At 35.4% G+C, this 2,244-nt stretch overlaps 1 protein-coding gene across 1 annotated transcript in view; it reads left to right on the top strand.

Annotated features, from left to right (window-relative positions):
* BCO2 (beta-carotene oxygenase 2) overlaps window positions 1–2,244 on the top strand; it is a 62,352-nt gene that overhangs the window by 29,708 nt on the left and 30,400 nt on the right. Inside the window, exon 8 of the mRNA XM_012808161.2 lies at window positions 902–1,069. Within this exon, the coding sequence (XP_012663615.2) occupies window positions 902–1,069 (168 nt within the window). The remainder of the gene's footprint in view (window positions 1–901; window positions 1,070–2,244) is intronic.

A 2,244-nucleotide genomic window follows, 5' to 3' on the forward strand; every position in this document is an offset into this window, starting at 1 on the left:
GTTGTTTGGCGGGTCCGGGCTGGGGATTCGAACCCGCCACCTTAGGTGTACGTGGCTGGCGCCTTAGCCGGTTGAGCTATAGGCGCCGAGCCCTTCATAATTATTTTGAAAGAGGGTGTTGTTTATTCAGAGATATGTAACTTTGCAATAACACTTTAATTAGTTGCCCTTATGGCTTCTTAATATGTGAATCTTGTAATCCTACTAAAGTCTAAGCATGTTGGTTGAATATCTTTTCATATTCCTGATTAATGGTGCTATTATATTTGTCTATTTTTTATCTTTTTGAAGAGATAGTATCTTAAATTTACTGTATTTGAATTTCATTACAACAACAATTTTAGTAATGAATGCATTTTTCTTTCTTTTTTTTTTTTTGAGACAGAGTCTCAAGTTGTTGCCCTGGGTAGAGTGCTGTGGCGTCACAGCTCACAGCAACTTCAAACTCTTGGGCTTTGGCAATTCTTTTGCCTCAGCCTCCCGAGTAGGTTCCCGCCACAACACCTGGCTATTTTTTTCTGTTGTTGTTGCAGTTGTCATTGTTGTTTTAGCTGGCCCGGGCCAGGTTTGAACCCGCCAGTTTTGGTGTATGTGGCCAGCACACTACCTATTGAGCTATAGGCGCCACCACGTTTTTCAAAGAATTAGTCACTTAATTTATCATAAGCATACCAAGTAGCAGTATTTTTTATTTAATCATGCTGGTAGAGTCCAGTATTTATTTATCTTTCAAAACATTGTGCCATATTTCACAAGAATTTTTAAGTTAGTTGTAACAATTTATTAGTCTATATTAAATAATCTCAATCCATTGATTAATATGAGGTAAGATGACTTAAGCAAGCAATAAAATAAAATAAGATCTCTTTTTCATTGTGTTTCATTGTGTTTTCTCCCACAGCTTCTTCCAGGAATGTACTACAGCAAACCTTTTATTACTTTTCATCAAATTAATGCCTTTGAGGACCAGGGCTGTGTTATAATTGATTTGTGTTGTCAAGATAATGGCGATTGCCTAGAAGTTTACCAATTACAGAATCTCAGGAAAGCTGGGGAAGGACTTGATCAGGTAAACCTCAGGATTTGTCAGTAGTTGTCAAAATAATTTTGAATTAGCTAGGATCTGGCTTTGGCTTTGAAGTTGTCTTTTTCTCACTCCCTTGTGGCACATAAAGAGGGAGAGTAGTTTTATAACATTGAAGACACAGCTTTGTCATTTAATTAATATTAAAAAATAATTTGAAGCAGCTCACTTAATGTCTAATAAATGAGAAGCAAGGTAAAAAGAACCACAATGTGTGTTTTAAAGTATTTGTGACTAGTTCCTTATTAGACTTAAGCACCAAACATACTTATTTTCCTGAAAGTGATGGAAGAATGGATTGCCTGTCAATTCACCTGGTTGAAGGGATTCACTTTTCCCTGATATTGAATCCAAGATAAAAATTTTCCTTGAATTATGTAATGTAAACTGTCTTCAAGTTTAGTTTATTTTTCAGCTATAGTTTTAGTTTTAAATGTTTTTAAAACAGTCTTTCCTACGTTCACTTATACCTGCTGAGCTTACTTATAGCTTTATTGTAGGTCTTGTTATCTGTAGTGCTGAGTCCCTTAGTGCTTTTCTTTTTGAAGATTACCGGGGTTTTTCATGACCTTTTATATTTCTACACATTTTACGATCAACTCATCAGTTGTTTGTTTTTTCAAACATAAATTTTATTGTGTATATTTGAGGTTTACAACATGATGTCATACTAAAATGGTTATTATAGTGAAGCAGATTAATTATTTATCATCTCACATAATTACTTTTTGTGTTTAGAACATCTAAAATCTACTTATTTAACAAAAATGCCTATTTCAACACAATTTTATTAACTTTATTCCTCATGCTGTGCTCTCTAGACCTCCTAGTTCATCTTATACATCTACTATTTTGTATCCCTTAACTTACATGTTCCCTTTGCCTCCTCCACTCCTCCTATGTAACCACTATTTCATTGCCTATCTCTGTGTTTGAGTTCTTCTTTTTTTATATTCCACATATAAGTGAGATCATTCAATATTTTCTTTTTTTGTGTCTGGCCTATTTCACTTAGCATAATATCCTAAAGGTCCATCTATGTTTGGTAAATGGCAGGATCTCTTTTTAAGATCGAATACTTAGGCTCGGTGCCTATAGCTCAACCGGCTAAGGCGCCAGCCACGTACACCTAAGGTGGCGGGTTCGAATCCCCAGCCCGG

This window comes from Otolemur garnettii, unplaced genomic scaffold, assembly GCF_000181295.1.
Source record: "Otolemur garnettii isolate 467f Iridium unplaced genomic scaffold, OtoGar3 scaffold00086, whole genome shotgun sequence".
Classification (NCBI taxonomy): Eukaryota; Metazoa; Chordata; class Mammalia; order Primates; family Galagidae; genus Otolemur; species Otolemur garnettii.